Source organism: Diabrotica virgifera, chromosome 4 (genome assembly GCF_917563875.1).
Source record: "Diabrotica virgifera virgifera chromosome 4, PGI_DIABVI_V3a".
Taxonomy (NCBI): domain Eukaryota; kingdom Metazoa; phylum Arthropoda; class Insecta; order Coleoptera; family Chrysomelidae; genus Diabrotica; species Diabrotica virgifera.
The window spans coordinates 203246495-203266886 of NC_065446.1; the positions used below are offsets into that span (position 1 = coordinate 203246495).

At 31.6% G+C, this 20392-nt stretch overlaps 1 protein-coding gene across 1 annotated transcript in view; it reads right to left on the minus strand.

Annotated features, from left to right (window-relative positions):
* Positions 1 to 2286: 2286 nt before the first annotated feature.
* LOC114345982 (uncharacterized) overlaps positions 2287 to 20392 on the minus strand; it is a 32267-nt gene continuing 14161 nt past the window's right edge. Inside the window, exons 2-3 of the mRNA XM_028296786.2 lie at positions 17801 to 18006; positions 2287 to 2448 (exon numbers count right to left, since the gene is read on the minus strand). Of these exons, the coding sequence (XP_028152587.1) occupies positions 2343 to 2448; positions 17801 to 18006 (312 nt within the window). The 3' untranslated portion in view covers positions 2287 to 2342. The remainder of the gene's footprint in view (positions 2449 to 17800; positions 18007 to 20392) is intronic.

A 20392-nucleotide genomic window follows, 5' to 3' on the forward strand; every position in this document is an offset into this window, starting at 1 on the left:
GACACGAATGGATCGAATGGACAATTGTGCGAATAGGCAATTGACAGAAAAACAATTGCTGGAAAAGAGAATTTACCGAAAAATATTTTTAAATAGATATTGCTTTACTTATAATGTATTTTCTATATACTAATACGGTAACTTACTTGCTATTTAAATAGTTATTAGTTATTACTGCTTAGATTGTGTATAAGGCAAGACTATCCCGACTCAAGACATCGTGGGTGCTTTTTTCATTTCACGCAATGTCTCTTTAGAAGAATCCAGTCAGATGGTTTAAAAAGAAAGTATGAAACCGATTCAAATTTTGCTTTAAAACTCCGATTATTGGCGGCCGTAGCATTCGTTCCTACTTCAGACATAGTGGAGGCATTGTGTGAAACGATTTGCGAGCAAGATGTGTTGCCAGCAGAAGCCCAGTCAGTAATTGATTATTTTGAAGATACCAGGATCAGGCGTCCACAAAGATGTGACAACGTCGTTTGGCCTTATTTTCACATGATCTGTGGAATTGTTATGGTGGGGTCCAAGAAAGTTTACCGAAAACAAACAATTCCATAGAAGGATTGCATCGAGGGTTTGAACAACAGATTTCCGCAAATCATCCAAACGTTTGGAGATTTATTAAAGGCATTCAGCTGGAGCAGAGCTTACATGAACTTCATATTGAACAGTATATAGGAGCCGTGGAAGGCCCACCTACACGTAAAAATACAGAGATTGTGCAGAGTGGATTGCAAGTCTGGTAAACAATTACGACCCTGCGAGCACTTACGAATTTTTGCGGGAATAGCACATAATTTATCGTATTTAGTATAGGAAATACATATAGAAATCATAGCATACCTACCTAAATTTTAAAAATTAATAAAAATTAAAATAAACTGTAAAAAAATTCAAAATAATAAACAATTTAAAAAAATTAATAAAAAATAAAATAAACTGTAAAAAGAATTCAAAAAAATAAAAATTATCAAAAAAGTGACAAATTGGATGTTTATTCAAAGTTGTTAATACTCGAGCAGTACCATGCCAGTCCTAAGCCTGAGTCAAGTGTGAAGGGAACATGGAATAAATAATATATTATAATAATAAATTAATTAACGGGATAGCTAGGTCGAACACAATCTAAGCAGTAATAACTATTTAAATAGCACGTAAGTTACCTATGAATATATAAGAAGTACATATAAAGCATAATCATTTAAATATATTTTCGTTCAATTCTTTTTCGGGTAATTGTTTACCTGCCAATTGTCTATTCGGGAAATTGTCCATTCGGGGAATTGTCCATTCGGGGAATTGCTTTCGGGGAATTGTCTTTCGGGAGTTTATAATTGAAATATCACGTTTTGTAAATGATTTTTGGTCTTAAGGGGGGGAGGGTATAGTATTTTTGATTTTTTTTTTCGATTTTTTTATTGGCTTATTCGATTTTAAATATTTTCAAGAGTATACCATTAAAATTTCAAGTTAATTTGAGCAAAATTAACGGAGATATGGATATATACAAAAATTTTCTTAGTATTATTGACAAAACTACATTTTTTTAAAACTCGTTTTCTGAAAAACATGTTTTTTTGAGGCGGTGTACATCATAACTCAAAAAAAGTAATGCACCGATCTTTCTGAAATTTTGCACACTTCTTTTTTAGATATTTTACTAGGTAGTGACGTCGAGTTTTTGCTTATGTTAACAATTTTTTTGTCTATATTACCATTTTTCTCTTTACCAAACACACTTTTTTTTGTTTTTTTCGAATTTTTCACTTTAAAGTTATACCAATATAATCATAAAAAGTCGACGTCACTACCTCAAGAAACCTAACCTAAAATAATCTTTTTGGTTTATATGTTTCAAATGATTCTGTCCGAAGGTATAGTGTACACCGCAAATCATCTTCTTTTTTGGATCGTCTACTTAAAAATGACGCCACTGCTTCATTGTTTAATATTTTTGAATAAAAATTCCACTGAATCATCTTCAAGTGTTTTCTTCAAGATATCCTTTTACCCATTACATTTAACCCCACCACTTTCAAGGGAAAACGCTTTAAATTTATGCAAAAAGACGCATAATTAACTATACCCCCCTTAAAGGCAAAAGGTTACCAAATATAGAGTTTAATTAATGACGTGTGATACTATTATATATGACATTGTCATCTATATATTATTATCTATACATTATTATCTATACTATATCCGAGAAAAAATCTTGGCAGGAACAATTGATTTAATCTTACAATTAAGATTTTAAAAGGAGTGAAAATTGATAATAACGAATATTTAAAATTTAATTTATTATTTTCATTTACTTCACATCGAGACAAGAATGTATCTTAAATGGTTCCTGGAGCTGGAGCCGTATTGATGTGGTGACTAAAAGCGAGAGGTCCTTCTGGTAGAGGAGCTGTGTGGATGGAGCCTCGTGTGGCAGCAACATAACTAAAACACACAAAACATATTGTAAAAATAAGAGAAGTTAATGTCTAATGAAACACATACATGGTATAACACCCACTCGATACAAAACAATAAACAAAAAGCAAACTTTAGTAAATAGAATCCCTGAAGATTCAATTTTTTTCTAATAAAAGGGGAAAAGCTTGCGTTTATTTGTATCACATTAATAATCTTATCTTATAAAATCCTAATTTAATAAACGTCATTTTGTGGGGTATTCCCATCTCGGCTCACTATAGTCCTTTAGTCCTTTATGATACCCCAGGTACATTTTGAAAACCCCCCAGGTCGGCTCGAAGATTAACAGGTAGGTATTAGTACCTCACTAGTAGGTATAATATACTGTGGTATAATCATAATTTTATTTTGGAATTACAGATTAGGGAAAAGTTATTACTGTTATTAGTAACATAGAAAAACACCCTACACTCAATACAACTTTCTTCAATATTGTACAAAAATTTTGGGTTCTTTGCGAATTTAAGAAAGAGTTTCTCTTGGTTGGAAATGTTGGCCGTGGAATTGATTTCGCTACTGATACATAGGATAAAGCTTGGTTAGATGTTTGAGATATTTTGACTGTTTGGGTATCTGCTACGCCACTGCTTATGTAGTCAAAAGCAATTACGTTTTTATCTTGAAATTACACCTACCTAATTTAGCTTCTATATATTATGGTAAAGGTTCAGCTTTTTATCCATTTAAAAATAAAAATATATTGCCGATTTGAAGGCAATCTTGTTTTTCTTCTGTGTTTTTAACAGTTGAAACAAAAAATAAACCTCAACTAATAATGAGTGATTTATACATACATCTATTTCTAGTTGAAGGTACACTAATGTCAACAAGGTGAAGGTAGTAACAATTAATATCCCATGAGCCGAGCTGGTATATTTTATATCGGGCAGTTTTAATCTTTGCGCCGACTTGGGACATTTTTAAGAGACCTACCTGTTTCTTGGGTCGAGATAGGTACTGCTCCATTTTGTTCTGTTTTATCTTTTTTATAACAGCTCCAGAATGACTGAATCGAATTAGCTAATTTCGATTTTAAAACATATGTGGAAGTCCAAGGAATGTTTATACGGTGAGAAAATGTGATAAAATTTTAAAGAAAATACTAAAAACAACAACGTTATTCTCATATACACACAGTTATAATATTACACTCCTTTAGATTTACGTCACTAAAACTGCGGCTAACGCCTCCCGTCAAATCCGTGCCTCTGGCACTTTGTTTGATCTAAATACTAGTGCGGCAGATTCGTGCAATATATTATAAGAATTGCACATTTAATGATACAAGCGTATAATTTGGTCCACATATACTGCACAAATAAAGGTTCAAATTTAGATATGAGACCATCTCAGATTTTGCCTTTTACAAAAATGGCGGTCATTCAAAATGGGCGACTATACATATATGAATAATAGCACGATACCTTTTGAATGAAAAGTCCGATTTCAACCAAATTTGATACGTAGGTTCGTTTTGTGATTTACAAGATCGATGCCATAAACTGGAAGAATCGTGTTACCAGTAGTTTTGTTTTTCCTGGTTTTTTATGTAAAACTATTTTATATTATGTAAATAATATATTTTCAATTTTTTCACCCTGTATATATTAATTTTTCAAAATGGTAATACCACTAGTGAAAAGAGCGTAAGAATATGTTTTAGGAAATATTTTGAACTTTGTAGTTATATTAATTATAATTACCATTTAATAAATGCATAACGTATCTTCACATGTACCTATATGTGGCAGATTCGTGCAAATATTATAAGAATTATTGTAGAGTCATATAATTTGGACAACATTTACTATACATACAAAAGTTCAAATTTAGATATGAGGCCATCTCAGATTTTGCCTTTTACAAAAATGGCGAACATTCAAAATGGCGGCTATACATATGTGACTAATAGCACGATAACTTTTGAACGAAAAGTCCGATTTTAGCCAAATTTGGCATCAAGTTTCTTTTTTTAATGAATAAGATCGAGGTCTTGAACCGGAAGGATCGGTTTACCAGAAGTTGTGTTTTTACTGTTTTTTATGTAAAAATATGTTATTGTTGTTTTCAATTCTTTCACCGTGTATATATTAATTTTTCAAAAAGGTAATACCGCCATTGAAAATAGTGTAAAAATATTTTTAGGGAAGATTTTGAACTTTTTAGTTATGTTAATTACCATTAATAAATGCATAACGTATCTTCACATGTACCTATGTGCGGTAGATTCAGTTTGAATGCCTGCCATTTTTGTAAAAGACGAAATCTGAGATGGCCTCATATCTAAATTTGAATCTTTTTATGTGTAGTGTGTGTGGTCCAAATTATATGCTTTTACCATTAAATGTACAATAATTCTTATATTATTTGCACGAATGCTCCGCACATAGGTTCATAGGTACATGTTAAGATACGTTATGCGTTTATTAATTGGTAATTAATATAACCAAAGAGTTCAAAATATTTCCTAGAAAATATTTTTACGCTCTTTCCAACATCGGTATTAACTTTTTTAAAAATTAATATATACAGGGTGAAAGAATTGGTAAAAAACCAACATGTTTTTACATAAAAATCAGGAAAAATACAACTTCTGGTAAATCGATCCTTCCGGTTCAAGAAATTGGTCTAACACATCAAAATCAAAATTAGAATCTATATAACAAATTTGGTTGAAATCGGACTTTTCGTTCAAAAGTTATCGTGCTATAAGTCACATATGTATAGTCGCCATTTTGCATGCCCGCCATTTTTGTAAAAGGTAAAATCTGAGATGGCCTTATATCTAAATTTGAACCTTGATGTGTGTAGTATATGTGGTCCAAATTATATGCTTCTACCATTAAATGCACAATAATTCTTATAATGTTTGCCCGAATTTGCCACACATAGGTACTTGTGATGATACGTTATGCATTTATTAAATGATAATTAACATAACTAAAAAGTTCAAAATATTTTCTACAAAATATTTTTACGCTCTTTTCAACTGCGGTATTACCTTTTTGAAAAATTAATATATACAGAGGAAAAAAATTGAAAAGAAAACATATTTTTACATAAAAAACAAGTAAAAACACAACTTCTGGTAAACTCATATCTAAATTTGAACCTTTATATGTGTAGTATATGTGGTGCAAATTATATGCTTGTATCATTATATGTGCAATTGTTTCACATATCGGCCGCACTATAATGATCTTTAGGATTGTTTCATTAAATGTATAATTATTAAAAATAATATATATATTGCATTAATGCACAAACTTGAATTTCGCGATCTTAACTTTATCTAAGAGGAAATGTTGAAAAATGGTTTTCATTATTGTAAGCAAACTATGTTTTAATAGTTATTTATGAAACAGTTCGTGAAGTAGGCTTTTTGCGAACGCACGCGATGTTTAGAGCACGAGCGACAACGGAGCGAGTGCTATACATCTCGTAAGTTCGGCAAAAATTACTTCACGCACAGCTTCATACGATATTTTATCTACGATAAACAAATAAAAAAACTGTAACTCTTCGCCACTGGAATTTATTTCTATTCTACAATTTTTAGAACCTTTGACATTTAAAAATTGTAACTTCTTTCAAACCACAAAACTGTCAAATCTTTTGTCGTAATTTATTGCTCATTAGGTCATCACCATGACAACGCGAAAGTTAAGGATATTTGATTATACGAAAGTGTGTCAAAAACAGTGCGAAAAAGTAAGTCCTATTAAAAATTCATTGTTACTTCACGCACACTTTAAACACTTCACGCACTGCTATCTATATGACAGTTTTCACAAACTAAAAATTTATACATAATATGACATAGAGTAGATAAAATTATTTTTAATTGTAAACATATTTTCTGTATATGAATTTTTGATAGTGTTAAAAATAGAGATATTCTTGAGCAAGGAGTATTTTTTTTACACACTTCCTATACAGCTTATAAAATTTGATATCTGATGGGTTATTGTAAACATCTTCTTCCTTAGACTTCTAAAAATATTATTTCAAAATCAAAAGTAGCCAAATCAATTAAGTCCTTCTGGAGTTATAATATGTACAAAAAAATATAAAAAAATCAGAGTAAAAAAAATGGAGGATGTCAGATAAAATTGGAGGGTGCCAGAGAAAATTGAGGGAATCAGAAAAAAATGGAGGGTGTCAGAAAAGTATAAAATTGCAATTAGACACTAGATACTATAAAATAAGATGATATCACAAAAATTTGAGTGCGGTAATGGGCAATATCACTAGTAATGCAATAAATAATTGTCCAACAAATCAGGAATATTCTTCTTATTCAGAAGAACAAGAACTTATTATTCAGAAGAATAAGAAGGTTATTCTTCTGTGAATAATTTAGCAACGCAAAAAGCCTGAGGCAATGCCACATATGTTAATGGTGCAAATAGCTGAGAAATCTATAGTACATCCTTATCTCATGGTACTCACCGGAGGGACCGCAGACGGAAATTATTATTGTGGTACCATTACACAATGTTTTAAAACTTTTTTCCTCTTAGCTCTTTTTCGATAAGCCAGTTTTTATAGAGGTATTTTGAACATTTGTAAAATCCACCACATTTAAGTAATCTTTTCAAAGATTATAGAGACCTGATAATAATACTATGAAAATAATCTTCTATAATCTTACTTAACCATTAACATAAATGTGATGGATTTTACAAATACAGTGGAATCTCGATAAGTCGGATTAATTGGGACCGCGGCCGATCCGGGTTATCGAAAATCCGGGTTAGCCAGAGAATATGGTAAAAATTAATAAAACACGGTGTAGTAGTAGTCTCCCGTTTTATACCGCTCACGTGTCTTTGAGAGTACAGCAGGGTAGTCTGCTACATCTAGGGCCTACGCTATATAAGGTAGGTAACAGGGCCAGTGCGCTATGCTTCAACCTACTATTATTACCCCCGGTTTTACCCAAGGTATTCATCTTATTCAGGCTGAGTCGACCTGGAGTCTATAAACATTTTAAAAAATTTCTAGTTGTTCTTGCCGGCGCGGCGGTAGGATTTGAACTCCGGACCACCGGCACGCGAGCAAAGCACACTACCGCTTAGCTACGCACCGCCCTAAAACACGGTATACTTACAGATAAACTCCATTATAATTATTGCAAAAACATGAAATACAGTTGTATACAGTATTGTTTATTTCTTGGTAAAAAAACTTGGTCAAAGTAAAAAAATGTTTGTTTTGTCTGATGAAAATCGGTCCGGATTAGCCGGACTTCCGGGGTATCGGAGGCCGACTTATCGGCCCCCAATGATTGGGGTATGATTTAATTTATGCCTGCCTTTTTGTTAAACCCTGTATAACTTGCAAAAGCTTTCAAAGACAAATTTAAATTATTTGCTATATAACTAATTATCACTAAATGATATGATATATCATTATATGTATATAGTCCTGTCGCCAGGGGGGGTACAACGGCCTCGTTAATTCAGATGGACTTACTCAAGTTTTTTTTATGTATTTTGACCCGTAGAACACGAATTTTTTGGGTAACAGTTGATCCGGATGTCGATAAGATTGTTATAGACCAAGAACTTGAGGAATCAAATAACAGCGATTTTTGGCAAAACAAAACAATATTTTGTATTTTTTGGGCCATTTTAAGTAAAAAATATTTCTACAAGTTTTTTCGTAGGATGCACAGTTTTCGAGATAAACGCGGTTGAACTTTAAAAAAATCGAAAAATTGCAATTTTTGAACCCGAATAACTTTTGATTAAAAAATAAAATAGCAAGTCTGCTTACCGCATTTGAAAGTTTAAGTCAAATTATATCGGTTTTGATTATTTGCATTGGTAAAAATTTATTTTTTTATTGTTTAACAAAGCTATAAACACGTAGGGTTTCCCGTGCTTTTACATGCGTTTTAACGCATGCAACGTAGAAATAGTCTTGATTGCACTAGTACCTATTCTACCTACTCGTTCGATTTTAAATGAGAAATCATAGAAACATCACTCACGCACTAGTTGTTTGTAGCTTTGTTTAGCAATAACACAATAAATTTTTAGCAATGCAAATAATCAAAACCGACATAATTTGACTTGAACTTTCAAAGGCGCTAAGCAGAATTGCTATTTTATTTTTTAATCAAAAGTTATTCGGGTTTAAAAATTGCAGTTTTTCGATTTTTTGAAAGTTCAACCGCGTTTATCTCGAAAACTGTGCATCCTACTAAAAAACTTGTAGAAATATTTTTTGCTTAAAATGACCCAAAAAATACAAAATATTGTTTTGTTTTGCCAAAAATCGCTGTTATTTGATTCCTCAAGTTCTTGGTCTATAACAATCTTATCGACATCCGGATCAACTGTTACCCAAAAAATTCGTGTTCTACGGGTCAAAATACATAAAAAAAATTTGGGTAAGTCCATCTGAATTAACGAGGCCGTTGTACCCCCCCTGGCGACAGGACTAATATTTCAATATATCAATATATATTATATGAAGTTGTATTATTTATTATTTGCTTTCCATATTCTGCCCTTAATTTATTTACATAGATATTTAATATTAATTTAATTAACAGAGGACTATTCATAGTTCGTATGCTCCTTTCAAAATATCTATTTACAAAAAGCACTGAATATTACATACATTAATCAGTTCATAAAATGGATCACTACCTAATGGTTAAAAATGTATGAATTTATGTTTTTTGCATTATATTCTGCAAATCCGGAAGCATTTTGATAGGTCGACACTTGAATGACGTTATCCGATAAACTGCAAACCTTTTAATACTCCGATGATATTTTCAATTTTATGAAATAACTTTCAACAAATCAACATTCGAGTGCTTATGTAAATGTTTTGATAATATTTGTAAAACGAAGAGGTGAAATATTTTTTTATGGAAATGGCTCTTTCCATAGGAATTGCTAATTGACGAGATCAAATTTTAATTAATATATTTACTAAAATAGAGTTTGCGTTAAATCAAACTTCTGTTTTTATACGTAAAGCCTCTGTACATTCAAAAAGTGATAAAGCGGGTTAAAATTTTGGTTCATTTATTCATTTTGACTTTGCAACCCTGTATGGTCCCTGTGTGAGTCCTAGCCTTCTCAAAAATTTCTCGCCCGTCCGCCTGATTGAACCCCAAACAGCATCTGCTGGTCGTACAAATTCTGTGGCCTATCGATGTAGTAGTGCAATTTTCAGTGATAGTGATGTCATTTTCTATAACAAATGCATGTTGTATATATATGGTTGCATGCTTATTTTCATGTATTTGGTTTGGTTGGTGTATATTATTAAGCCCATTTTTGTAGCCACCAAGACAGTCGCTAGCATCTACTTTGAACACAAGAATAAACACAATATAAACTGGACCTCCACTGATGGAAGAACCAGTTATATTGATCACATTATCATGGATTCAAGACACCTATCAAAAATAATGAACTGCAGAAATTATAGACGCGCAAACATAGACTCAGATCATTAATTGGTGACCTTAACATTTAGAGCTCAATTTGTAAATGTCATCAAAAAAAATATAATGGCTGGAAAGCAATGTGTAAAAGATGGAAAATCCAATAGTTGCATGATAGTTATTGGAAAACCATCGGTACTCCATGACCAATACGCTTAGGCATTAAAATGTAAACTAGGAATCCCAAAATCATATACAGAGTTGGGATAAAGTATGGAACCAAGCAAATATCTTTGAAACGAAAAAACCAATATTTATGAAACTTTGCTGTACATGCAAGTACAGGTGTGCAAAAGGCATCTGATGCCATATTTCTTATTACTACTCCAGTTCCGGTTTCACCGGAACTACCCTTAACTTATTTACTTTTAATGGGACACCCTCTATATTTTTGAAGGTTTAAAAAAAACTTATTATTTTTAATTCATGCATACCAACTTTGGAGGAAAAAATTATTAAAGCAAGAAATAAATCTTTTTACAGTTAAAAAATAGGTTTATTTATTTACGTTAGACCAATAATACTAAAAATTTTAAAAAAATCATTTAAAATGTTGAAAATGTCCGCCGTTCACCTCCTGACAACGTGCAAGCCTATAAATAAATTAAATCCACGAGGAAAAATTTCCTGTACTTGGCTGTATACCATTACAAAAACATAAAATTCTTTATAAAAGGTATATTTGTTAAAATCCCTATACAGGGCTACATCAAAGACAGAACTAGTTTTCGATCGGTTGACCGATCATCATCAGTGCAATCCTAAAATGTGTACAACCAGATAAAATGATGCAAAGTATTTAAAATGTTGACTAAGGTTATAAAAAGTTATAGGTTATACTCACTTAGAATCTACATGCAAGCCACCAAAGTAAAAATAACAGGGTAAAAACCCTTTACAATTGATCCGTCATCGGAACATATGACAAAGATGTTATAATTCACATCTTTGTCATATGTTCCGATGACGGATCAATTGTAAAGGGTTTTTACCCTGTTATTTTTACTTTGGTGGCTTGCATGTAGATTGTAAGTGAGTATTAACTATAACTTTTTATAACCTGAGTCAACATTTTAAATACTTTGCAACATTTTATCTGGTTGTACACATTTTAGGATTGCACTGATGATGATCCGTCAACCGATCGAAAACTAGTTCTGTCTTTGATGTAGCCCTGTATAGGGATTTTAACAAATATACCTTTTATAAAGGATTTTATTTATAAATAAATTCGTGAGTCACTCTGCAAAATTTCTCGTCGTATTAGTTCACATTCATCAATTATTATTCTGTCTCAAATCTTGCAAGCATGTTGGTCGTCTAACGTAAACACGTGATTTTAGATAACCCCAAAGAAAAAAATCTAACAGGTTGAGGTACGGAGAACGAGCGGGCCGCTTTATGCTACTTCCAATCCATTGATTTGGAAAATTCACCTCCAAAAAATGAAAATTCACCATAACCGATTATCATTAATATTTCAATACGATCTTTTTCACTTATAGGTCTGGATCCCGCGTATGAAAAAAAAGTTGATTAATAGCAAGCTGAAAATTTGTTATTAGCTTAAGGGTGTCTAGTGGGATAAACTTTGATATATGGGAACACTGGAACAGGGGCAGTTTTAATTGTGGTACAGGTTAAAAATTTGGAACCGTCAAACCACGAAAACGGCACATTTATTTTGTCCGACAGAACAGACTTAAACTCTCCGAACAGAGATTAAACTCTCATGCAAAAATTAGACTGCTATTTATCACCTGTCATAATTCCTGTCATTTGACATATTCTGCATGTTCCACTCATTAAAACGCCCATTTGGTGATAAATAGCAGTCTGATTTTTGCATGAGAGTTTAATCTCTGTTCGGAGAGTTTAAGTCTGTTTTGTCGGACAAAATACATGTGCCGTTTTCGTGGTCTGACCGTTCCAAATTTTTAACCTGTTCCACAATTAAAACTTCCCCTGTTCCAGTGTTCCCATATATCAAAGTTTGTCCGACTAGACACCCTTAAGCTATTAACAAATTTTCAGCTTGCTATTAATCGACTTTTTTTTTCATACACGGGATCCAGACCTATTAAAGGAACCATTTTGAATACAACTTATGTCTGTCAATTAGTTCAGTAACAGTTGCCTACTATACAAATTCAAAGAATTCATGCAGTGCATGTAAACAACAATTTTAGTCGACAGTATAGATGGTACTCGTTGATTTCCTACTACGTTTTATTGATACAAAAAATTCTCTACAGACACTTTTTAACAATTATTTTCTTTCAAACTTGGTATGTATGAATAAAAAATATCAAGTTCTTTTCAAATCACCAAAAATATACACGGTATCCCATTTAAATTAAATAAGTTAAGGGTATTTCCGGTGAAACCGGAAGTGGAGCAGTAAAAAAATATGTCATCAGATGCCTTTTGCGTCACTGTACTTGCATGAAAAGTTTCATAAATATTGTTCGTTTCGTTTCAAAGATATTTGCTTGGTTCCATACTTAATCCCAACGCAGTATATACTCCTAGGATCAGAATAAAGAAAAATATTAAAGTAACAGGAAATAATATATGTAGTAGGAACATAAAACGATATAACTATGATATCAGAATGATATACAAAAAAAATTGTATTTGAAAAAGCCAACTACTAATAACATCAGGAGTGGCTGATGCTGTAGAGAGCATAGAAATAATGAAATGGAATTGGGCAGTTCACGTGGCTCAAATGACAGTTAACAGATGGACAAAGCGGATACTGAAATGGGGACCAAGAGATGATGCCTACCGAAGCAGAGGCTGTCCACCAACACGTTGGAATGACGATCTAAAACGTTGCCATAGAAATTGGATGCAAGAAGTACAAGATCGAATAAGGTGGGAAATTATGAGGAAGATCTATGTCCAGTGATGGACAAGTGAAGACTGTTAATATGAAAAACTATTAAATTATTCATGCTTTGAAGTCAAAACATATTTGCCTTAGGCTCTAGAGAGATTTGTGTTCTCTGATTTGCCTTTTACAGTAGTAGACCAATCAAGTTAGTAAAAAATAAGCCGTTTTTCGACATAATTGAAAAGACGAGGTTTGACAGTTGAAATGTGTAGTATGGGATATTACAAAAAGGCTACCATCTTGGGATTCATCAATTTTTTAGTGGAACAATTTTTAAATAAACAATCAAAACGTCAAACTTAGTTTTTTGCTCATAACTTAAAAACTTGTTTATTTAGAAATTTGACGTCCACAGGTAACTTTTTCAGAAAAAAAAGATACATCGAATGGGATACACCAAATTAAAATCGGTTAATAAACAAAAAAGTTATTGCAAAACGGACGACAAAATCACTGTTTTGAATATTGTTAATATCAATTTTATTGTTTATTAAAATATGTTTAAATATAACTAAACTTGGGGGCATTATGGTGTTTGAATGGTGTGCAAAAAATGGTCCAGATCTGTTGAATAGTTCTTGCAAAATATAATTTGTTTATAAAATTTTTTGAAAAACGAGCTAAGTTCTGAGGCTGGTCCAGTTAATATGGCTGAATGTATCTCAATAATCAGGGACTCATTTCCTTCGTTAAGATGTACACTAATACCCTATGAAAAAAAAGTAAAAAAAAATACATGTACGTACACAAAATTATTTGTTAATAAATAGCAGTTTTTAAGCTTATAAACAATTACAATAATTTCGCAGAAATTAGATCAAATTAAATGGCAATAAACAATACTGAGAGCTGGTTAAAATACACAACTTAAAAAAAAAATTCTTAGGTCCTACGACCCTTGGGGTCTGAGATAGCCCCTTTTTTGAAAAAATCACTGTTACGTTAATTAACAACACTAAGATCGGAAATTAACCAGTCTTTTATAAGAAAAGTCAAAGTTTTTAACAAAGTTTTTTGCAAGAAAAAATGTTAAAAATTGTTTAAACAGTGTTGTTATAAAGAAAGAGTATTTTGCGTTCCGACTAAAGTAAAAAAAATGATGGGCGCAGCCGAATGAGAATAAATTCGCGGACTAGCATTCGCTAGCGCTAGACAGTTGCAGCCCATTTTTAACATTGACAGTATACCGGATTTGAAGCTTAATATTATATTTATATATTTTGGTAGAAACATGAATTTTATGAATATTATTATGTTGCACATTTATTTAGTAAAATTATATTTTAAATAAATAAATTTAAAAAATAACAATAAAAATGCCACAAAGTCAAAATATGCAACACAAAAAAAGTTACGCGACCTTATAGACGAGTGGTACGTGGTACTCCCCCCCCCCCTCCCCAAAAAACGCTCATTTCTCGAGATATCAACCACGGTGTGGTGAATGGCTACTTTTGGTCTTACTTTATACTTTTTATGGTGCTGAAAACGAAAATGACTTTTATTTTGAATTTTAGATGGGAAAACATTGTCAAAATCGCAATTTTACCCTAAAAATAAAAAAAGATGAAATCACGTTTTTCTTAAAATTAAAAGTTACACCACTTTTTTTTCTATAAAACATTTTGTTCTCTGTACTCTAGATTTTAACTTAAAATTAATTAAACAGCTAAATTTCAAATTTTGTTACTCAACTTTTGCGATTAAACTTTGCCTTTCAAGAATCTGCACCTTTTACTTCAAACAATTTATAACTTTCTTTATGGCAAGACAGAAATATTGAAGCAGGTCCCATTGTCTTCAGAAAGGTGAGAAATATATACTATAAAAATATCAGAAAAAAATATTACAATGGAACAGAGTTGTAGCAAATTAAACTCAAAAAAACGTGATTTTTTTTTTATTTTTAGGGTAAAGTTGCGATTTTGATAATGTTCCCCCACGTAAAATTCAAAACAACCCTAATTTTAGTTTTTAGCACCATCAAAAATATAAAGTATGAACAAAATTAGTATCAGTATCTCGAGAAATAAGCTTTTTTTGGGGTGTGCCGCTCGTCTATAAAGTCACATAACATTTTTCCTATTGCATATTTTAAATTAAATTTTTTTGGAAATCTTCTTCATAAATTATATTTTATTTCTGTGCTAATTAAAATTATAAACTAAAAAGTTTGTCACTCAACTTTTTTTAAGTAAACATGAAACTAACGAAATCTGACGACAAAATGTTTAAAAATTAACAACTTCTCTTTTAACGTGTTGAGTCATTTTCGACAAATCTCATTGTTATCTAAATGCTTCAAAGATAACACAGTAAAATTTTCAAAAGAAAATATTTACAGCGACCAAAAATACAGTGAGTTTAAATTGAAAAATCATCAAAATTGATTTTTCGCATTTTTGCATAAAATTTGATTTTTGAACATGTTCCACTAATTCTAGAAAAAAATTAACTCCATATTCGGATTCAGAGACCTCGAAAATATAAGGAATGACGAAAATTTGTCATTCACCTTAAAGTGGATTTTTGTGGTCGGGATAACGTAATTTTAATAGTTGCTGCCGCATGCCGGTCCCCAACCGCGCCCACTATTCAGTCAGTCGACTACGCCCGCTATTTTTTACTTTAGTCGAAACGCAAAATACTCTGTGTTTATAACACTCCTATTTAAACAATTTTTAACATTTTTTCTTACTAAAAACTTTGTTAAAAACTTTGACTTTTCTTATAAAAGATTGGTTAGTTTCAGCTCTTAGTGTTGTTAATTAACGTAAAAGTGATTTTTTCAAAAAAAAGGGGCTATCTCAGACCCCAAGGGTCGTAGGACCTAAAATTTTTTTTTGAAAGTTGTGTATTTTAACCAGCTTTCCGTATTTTTTATTGCCATTTAATTTGGTCTAATTTCTACGAAATTATTGTAATTGTTTATAAGCTTAAAAACTGCTATTTATTAACAAATAATTTTGTGTACGTATATGTAATTTTTTTTACTTTTTTTTTTCATAAGCTGTTGGTATACATCTTAACGAAGGAAATGAGCCCCGGATTATTGAGATAAATTCAGCCATATTAACTGGACCAGCCTCAGAAATTTGCTCGTTTTTCAAAAAATTTTATAAACAAATTCAATTTTACGAAAACTATTTAACAGATCTGGACTATTTTTTGCACACCGTTCAAACACCATAGTGCCCTCAATTTTGGGTATATTAAAACGTATTTTAACAAACAATAAAATTGTTATTAACTATATTCAAAAACAGTGATTTTGTCATCCGTTTTGCAATAATTTTTTTGTTTATTAACCGATTTTTATTTAGCGTATCTCATTCGATGTATCTTTTTTCTGAGAAAGTTACCTGTGGACGTCAAATTTCTAAATTAACCAGTTTTTAAGTTATAAGTAAAAAACTAAGTTTGACGTTTTGATTGTTTATTTAAAAAATGTTCCACTAAAAAATTGATGAATCCAAAGATGGCAGTCTTTTTGTAATATCTCATACTACACATTTCAACTGTCAAACCTCGTCTTTTCCTTTATGTCTAGTAAAAACCTAACTTGATTGGCCTATAGGTATTTATTTTATTGATTAGTTTAGACTAAAGTTTCAGTTTTGTTTTTCTGCTCCTGCTTTTAAGAAATGTAACAAGAAATATTTTAGCCGCAAATTAATATTGAGGGACAACGAAAGAGAAGTAACCAATATTATAAATAAAACTTTAGTGGTCGATGCCTAATTGCTCTAGATAAAAGCACTGTTTTTATAAACGACTATTTTTAACAGTAAATTGATATCCTAATATATTATATCCTGATAATATTTTATCGAATTTCTCTGATCGTTTGCCTGTATGTTTTTAAATTTTCATATTAATTTTAATGATTTATATGTTGTTTCAGGTAAGAAATATTATTTATGAAACATCTAACTGGTAAGAAATTTTTGTCTATTTAACGACGTTCCCGACAATTCTTAAGTCAGTTCTCTTTATTGTTATATAAGTTGTTTCGTTTAAAATATTTTTTCTACAACCGTGTTAAAAATGCAATTTTTCTACAACCGTGTTAAAAATGCAATTAATAGCACTCCATACGAGCGTTAAATATGCTACTTTAAGGCACTAGTGCTTTAAAAAATTTTTAAGGAACTGCAGTTCGTAATAACCGTATATGCAATTTTGATGTAATGTCAAAAAAATATAAAATTGGAATGTCAGTCAAGTTCAAGTAAAAGTTTTTGTAGATATTGTCCTGTAATTACGTTTGTAGAAAAAAATATTGTATGATATGCGTGTTAAAAAGTACATTTTTAAAGCACTCATGTGAATTACAGAACTCGCTTCCGCTCATTCTGCAAACTTTCACATGCGTGTCTTAAACGTGTACTTTTAACACTTATATCATAAATAGCTATTTTAGCACTCCATACGAGCGTTAAAAATGCTACTTTAAGGCACTAGTGCTTTAAAAGTTTTATGTCACTGCAATTCGTATTGACCGTATTGACAATTTTGATGTAATGTCAAAAAAATATAAAAATGGAATATCAGACAAGTTCAAGTAAAATTTTTTGTAGATATTGTCCTGTAATTACGTTTGTAGAAAAAATATTATATGATATGCGTGTTAAAAAGTACATTTTTAAGGCACTCATGTGAATTGCAGAACTCGTTATCGCTCATTCTGCAAACTTTCAGATGCGTGCCTTAAACTTGTACTTTTAACACTTATATCATAAATAACTATCCCCTCAAGGTTTAACTACAAAAATGTGAGCATTGCTCTTATTTGGGTGTTATAAATTCCGAACTCTCTGAACATTTATTTTGTTGTATATTATCTTAAATATGCAAAGTGTAGTAGTAACATGCAAAACTTAATGACGTTTATGCATGTTTTTGAAAAATATGTTAAAAGTATATCAGGAAATAGCACTTACCCTGACTGTACCGCTGCTGGGGCAGCAGCATAACTTACGGGTGCAGCTACATATGAATATGCTGATGGTACCGAGTAAGCCAAAGGTGCCGAATATGCTAAAGGTGCCGAATATGCTAAGGGTTGATAAGAATAACCGAGGCTTGGAGAAAGCACTACTCCTGCTGAAGCCATAGCCAAGATGGAGAATAGGGCAGCAATGACAGCCTAAAACAAAATACAATTTAAACACTGAAATTCTGTATATTATTTTCATTTTCAATTATAAAGGCAATTATTTCCGACATAATTGCTATTGCCAAGCTAGGATCAAGAAGGGCGGTTTTCATCGTAAGGCTAAAGTCGTGATAAAAGAGAATGAACAATAATAATTAAACAGGCGAGAAAAAAAATTGAAAGGAATTTCATTACGCCAGCACCCTGGAATATCAAGTCGTTGACCAACAAGGGTGGAGATCTGAGCCAGGAATTAACATACAGAATAGATACATGCCCACATAAAAACAGGAGAAATATAGAAATGACTAGAAGGGTATTTATCGGTTTGTACAAGAGTCCCTAACAACACAAGTTGAAAGGCAAACGTAACTCTAATGGTACACAAAAACTGAGATAATACATAAGGTTGTAGAATGTTTTTGAAGAACACTGATAGTAGAATTATTAGAAGTTACACTGATTCAAAATCAAATGGGATCAAAATTACAGTGAGAAAACAAAGGCACATACACGTAATAACAGACTTGAATCGTATAATTCTCACGGAGATGAAGTAATAACTAAATAGTCCACTGAAATATTCTCAACTGCTCAAAATTGGCAAAGAAGACGAAAGCCTTTTGCAAATATGTTTTCGACCCTCAGGAATCCGAATCTGAAATTAGTTTTGCGAGAAAATGCCGGGAAATCCGGAAAAATCGTAAAATAGAGCTTTTCTGCAGTTTTCTTGAAAACTACAATAGCTAGCGGAAAAATAATCAAACCATCGTGTTTATTGGACGATTTTACATAAAAATAGATGTGCTTTTTTGCGAGAAAATGCCGGGAAATCCGGAAAAACCGTAAAATAGAGATTTTCCGCAATTTTCTCGAAAACTACAGTGGCTAGCGGTAAAATAATCAAACCATGGTGTTTATTGGACGATTTTACATAAAAATAGATGTGCTTTTTTGCGAGAAAATGCAAGGAAATCTGGAAAATTGTAAAATAGGAGATTTTACGCAATTTTCTCGAAAACTACAGTAGCTAGCGGAAAAATAGTTAAACCATCGTGTTTATTGGACGATTTTACATAAGAATAGATGTTTACTAAAAAATAAAAGTAATCCCAACGATAAGGAATTAAATTCTTGTGTAAAGTGATAAAAACTTGTGTGATATCGAATGTAAACAAAGCAGGTTTTACAGTAGGTGGAAACAAAACAATATAATATTATTGTGAATGGTGTATTTCTACAGGAAAATAAAGCATATTAATAAACAGAATCAGCTGAAAGTAGAAAACTTTATTATAATATAATTAATGTTATTATAAACAGATAACCAGGGCCGGATTTTGATTTTTACCTAGGAATAAAAGTGCTGGAAAATTAGTAACGGCCAGCGCGGGCGCGGGTGGGAATTTGAACTGTGAGTAGAGTTCTCCACGAAACTTCACCCGTGACGCATTGACTAATAACTCTAGCACCAAAAATAACTAGGAATTAAGAACAATGAGTTCAGATAACGAATTAGCTGATGAAATGAAAAGGAGGAACATCCCAGCAAAAAATCAAAAAGAACAGCTATATCATTACAAAAAACAGGTAAAGCAGAGCTTCCCAAACTGTGCGTCGCGACGCCTTGGGGCGTCGCGGCGTTGTCCCAGGGGCGTCGCATGTCAGCAAGGACTTTTAATACAGAAAATATATTTATTTGGTTTTAAATGAGTATAAAATATATTATGTATTAATAAATAAATCAAATAAAAAATATAATATCACGTCGATAGACCCTTGAATTATCCAAAATTATTTAAAAAAGTGTTCAATCCAAAAATTATCCGATGGTCTACGAAATTATCCGAATATCAAAAACTTTGTAAAAAAAATGGGGACCGAGCACACACCTCCTTAATTTGTTGTTGCAATGCTCGTTGGATGTCCAAAGGCAACGTATTCGCATGTGTATACGAATGAATAAATGAATTTTACACGTAGGTATCTACACACAGAATCACATAATGATGCGCAAAACTTCATTAATAATTCAGGGTTTATAATAAAATTAGCATACATCTGTGACATATTAAACAAATTAAATGAATAAGTTTTTTTTTTTTTTTTTTTTTTTTTTTTTATTATCAGCATCAACCACTTTGGGTTATTAGCTGTACTGTCATTGATACATGGTTACTTAAATCTAATAGCATTTTGATTAGGTATTACATAAGTTCACATTTAGGTAACAATATCATAATTTACAAATTAAGAATGGGGTTTATAAAATGTTAACAGTGGTTATAGTTTGTTTAAAACATTAATGTCTTTCAAATAATTAAACAAATGCGTAAGCTTACAGTGTGATCCTAAGGCTGCTTTTATATTGAGAGGT